The sequence below is a fragment of the Cynara cardunculus genome (assembly GCF_001531365.2).
Source record: "Cynara cardunculus var. scolymus isolate 2C chromosome LG 2, CcrdV1, whole genome shotgun sequence".
In the NCBI taxonomy this organism is placed as follows: Eukaryota; Viridiplantae; Streptophyta; class Magnoliopsida; order Asterales; family Asteraceae; genus Cynara; species Cynara cardunculus.
Window position 1 is genome coordinate 9,144,530 of NC_037529.1, and position 4,381 is coordinate 9,148,910.

Consider the following 4,381-nt stretch of genomic DNA (forward strand, 5'->3'; position numbering starts at 1 on the left):
TTGAAGTAGTTTGCCACAACCAAAGTGGCAATCAAATTTAATATGCTTAATGTGAGATGATGGCTTAGATTAGAAGCTAATGCAATGTCTAAGGACTATCACAATGTGTAGGAAATGGAGTTGGAACAACATCCAAATTCTTTAAAAGAGTAACCAATCATGTAATATCACAATCATTGTCAGCCAAAGAAGGATACTAAGCTTTTTTGGAAGAGCTTGAAAGGAGTTGCTTCTTGGATTGCCTCCCGACTGAAGCTTCCCCAAGAAATAAACAACCACCAAAGATGGATCTGTGAGTATTAAGTCAGTTACCCCTGTTACTATCACGAAGGAAATAACTTCAAATCATTATCGTAGGGATAAAAGAAACCTTGTCCAAGGGCTAGCTTGATATATCTCATTAGCGAAGCTTGTAGATGAGGGACATGAGGACATGGAGCATGATGGCCAACCACTTGAGCAGCAAATGACAAGTCTGTGATCGTCAAATACATAGTTTGCCAACCAGTCTACTTAAAAGGAGGCATCACCAAGCAGTGACGGATCCAGAAACTGGGGCAGAGTGTGAACCGAAGAAATTCCATTTTAGTTGTCAAGGACCAAATCATATGTAGTTAAAAACCATAGAAACTGCAAATATTCCATAGTTTCTGCTGGGAGTGCAAATTAGAATGAAATTAGAAGTTATCTTGAACATCACCTTTTCATATAAAAACACACAAATAGAAACCTTGATTTCTAGGGTGTTTCAGATATTGAAACTCAACCAAAAACAAACCATACCAAGTTAAATAAAATTATGCAAACATATTGGAAATGGAGGTGAATATCTGGTAAATATTGCATGGGGTAGGTGAATACATTTGGTTTGACTGGGGACAATTGCCCCCACTACTCATAGTGTAGTCCCTCATGTCACTAAGTAAATTTCCATCAAGAATATACAACCTGACATTGGGATCAAGTGGGGTAATTACTTCATGATGTTTATTACATATCGTTAAGTTCAAAGTCGTTTTTGTTTTTTCAGTGAAGATGAAGCAATCAGCATTACTGTGGGTATAACCTTGACCAAGAAGAGTTGTTGTAAGCTTAGCAAACCACTAACGACTAGCTTGTTAAGCCCATAGAATGACATCTTCAACTTTCAAAGTAGACATCATCATGAATGTTATATCCTTTGGTTGACTACTTGTGTGATTCTTCATCAATATCTCCTGGCAAAAAAGCACTATTGCCATCTAATTGCTCAGCTTCCAATCCTTTGCCTATGGCAACAAGAGTTCTTGCAGTAATTTATTTTATAACAGGTGCAAAGGTCTCTTTGTTTTTCCATCTGTATCCTCTTGACATAATATTAGTCTTGCCTTCAATCTTTCTATGCTTCTAGCAGATTTATACTTGATCTTATACTCCCATTTGTTGCAATTGACTTATACTTGATCTTATACACCCATTTGTGGCAATCGACTTATACTTGATCTTATACACCCATTTGTGGCAATCGACTTATACTTGATCATATACACCGATTACTTGCAATTGCCTTCTTCCCTTTCAAGATCCTCTGTCTTTTTATTTGTTGCTATTATCCATCTCTTGTCTTTAAAGTGCTCAATCATAAGATGTGGCTTTGGTAAGTTGGTTTTGAGTGCTCAAATGACTATAACAATTATAGTTTCTGTGGAAGTGTTTGGGCACAATTATTGAATACATGGAAGCAGATTATTACGATAGGCACGTGTTTTTGAGAGGAATGATTGGTGTTATTGTAGGATGAGTGAAAAGGTAAATAAGCTGGTGATAATGATTGATGATCAGAAGAAGGGTTAGGTTCAAGAACATGCTCAGTGCAGGACATTGAACAGAATTGTTTCCCATGGCATGTGAAGTAGAGTGCTTATTAACAACAATGGAAGGATAAATGGTATAATCAAGGTTCTATCTAAGAGATCAATACATGATGAACCAAAAAAAGTTTCATGTATGGGATGTTGAATGCGAAGGATTCATGATTCTTGAAGACAACTTGTATACTAACCAAGTAACCAGTGTTGTGAAGGTTATAATCAATAACCTTTCTAATTAGAACGATGAACGAGAAAGACGCATGAACAAATCCAGCAGAAAACATATCAGAAGTATGATCTGTGCAGAAAACATACCATCCAATGGTTCGTAAATTATCATATGATGGAGGTTGTTTGAATCACATATCACGTGGAGTGAGATTATGAGGATGCCGGAAAGACCGAAGGAGTTCTATTGATCAAGTAGCTTCTAGTATACAATCTCTAAAAATGGTAAGAAATTTGGCTTGTAGTTTGAGGAAGGATATGATGAAAGGATCTAACAGTTACCAAAATCGTCTCTTTGCTCAATGAAGCCACATAAATAATGTATATAGGAACTAGCAAGACCAAGACGGATGGACCCTAGTACATCTTTCATTACCAAGATGGTTTAGTTGTAGGATAAATAATGAGAATGCGATGAAATTTATGTAGAATTAGATTATCAACTTCATTGCACTAAATCAGAATTAGAGATCATCTCCAAGCATTTTGAGAATAGATTAGGAATACCGTTATACCGATGATTGAAATTGCTGGCGTATTCAGTTTTAAGACTTGGATAATGAGCAACTTGGATGCGCAGAAGAGACGAAAATATGATTGTGTATCTTGTTTATTTGATCATTTTTTACAAGACTAGACCGGTGGGTCGTTTAGTTGTTTGCTTTTAAAATGCAACTTACCTTAAAAGCTTTAGTTCCTTTTGGAAAAGGATGATCAATTACTCTCTTCTTCGTTGACCTTCATAAAATAAAGACTATACTTCTTCCATCCTTCCCATGGCCTTTTAGTTCAACTGATACAACCAAGTCTCTTGAATCAGTGGTTGTGGGTTCAAGACTCTCCGCTCTGGGGAAAAAATCTTTGTACGCAAATATTGTAGGCATGCCTAAATTACCTTTCTGTCCTTGACAAGATTTATTGGTATGTAAAGTCAAGCATGAACATTAATTTTTAGGAGATTTTAACAAGAGGCGTGTTGTGTTTTGCAGAGGATGGGTGGAAAATCCAGGATGCTCTGAGCGAGCTGGTTGGAAGGCGTACGGTTCCACAAGTGTTCATTAATGGAAAGCACCTTGGAGGCTCGGATGGTAAATACAAACAGTAACTTGTAATTGTTTGTTCGTTTTGGTTTCCATGATCGATGGTGAGCCTAATAAAACTTACCTGTCTTGATTATTGGTTACTACAGATACTATTGAAGCTTATGAAAGCGGACAACTGGCTAAGCTTCTTGGCATTGATTCGGGGCATAAAACCGACCTTTGAGCTTCAACAACTTCAAAATGACGTCCATCGTCCAATATTTTGTGTTATACTACAAATCGAGATGTCTTCAGTTTGGTCTTTTTAATTGATAGAGACATTAGAAAGCCATGGATAGCTTCGGTTTATGATGATGTCAAAATGTGTACAACGAGAATAGCGATTGATATTCTGTTATAAACGATCGTCTTCTTCCTAATATTTACGCCTACACCTACGAGTATCCGTTAAACAACCACCTAACCTGTATGTAAGATAACCTGATGCCCATATTGCATGTTTGTAAAGCTGAAGATAAGGTAATTTAAGGGCCGTTTTGATTTGCAGAATTTGGTAGGATTTTTAGGGGGTGTTTGTTTCATGGAATTTGGTGGAATTGGAATGTCCAAATTTCTGACCAAATTTCAAATATCATGTTTGGTTCACATAATAGACGTGAAAAAATCCTTCCAATTCCAACAAATTTCTTAAGTTATTGATTTCACAATTTCACCGCATATACCACGGATTTCAAATTCCAATCCGACAAATTCCTGAGCCCTCATCCCAATTCATCAACGCTGTATCTCGATTTGCTCTGCTCTGCTCTGCTCAATCTCCTTTGCTCGATCTTGTTTAAAACTAAGAATGACAACGGGCCAGGTTCAGGCCGGTTATTGGTATCCCGTCCTCGACACCGATAACTAAAACCGTCCCCGTGACCTCCCTGATCCCCGTCGGGGATCTTATCGGGGATCCCCGTCGGGTCCCCGCGGTTTCCCCAATCCCCGTTGGGGAACCCGTTAAGGTAAAAATCCTCTTTTTCCCGTTCACCGTTGGTTATAACAGAAACTGAAACCCAAAACAGATCTAAAAATATTACAATATGTTAATTTTCACAATTAAAAGTAAATTACAATTTTTTTAAAGATGCAAGTTTAAATGTCTCAAATATAATCGAATCAATTACAAACAATGTATTAGATTACAGTATAAAACTAAACATAACTTCAAACATCATACAACTAAAATCACGATTTCACAATTAGACAAATAAACTA

The 4,381-nt window shown here is 37.0% G+C and overlaps 1 protein-coding gene across 1 annotated transcript in view; it reads left to right on the plus strand.

Moving 5' to 3' along the window:
* LOC112506829 (glutaredoxin-C4) overlaps positions 1 to 3,552 on the plus strand; it is a 4,991-nt gene extending 1,439 nt beyond the window's left edge. Inside the window, exons 3-4 of the mRNA XM_025111120.1 lie at positions 3,068 to 3,166; positions 3,268 to 3,552. Of these exons, the coding sequence (XP_024966888.1) occupies positions 3,068 to 3,166; positions 3,268 to 3,344 (176 nt within the window). The 3' untranslated portion in view covers positions 3,345 to 3,552. The remainder of the gene's footprint in view (positions 1 to 3,067; positions 3,167 to 3,267) is intronic.
* Positions 3,553 to 4,381: the final 829 nt, after the last annotated feature.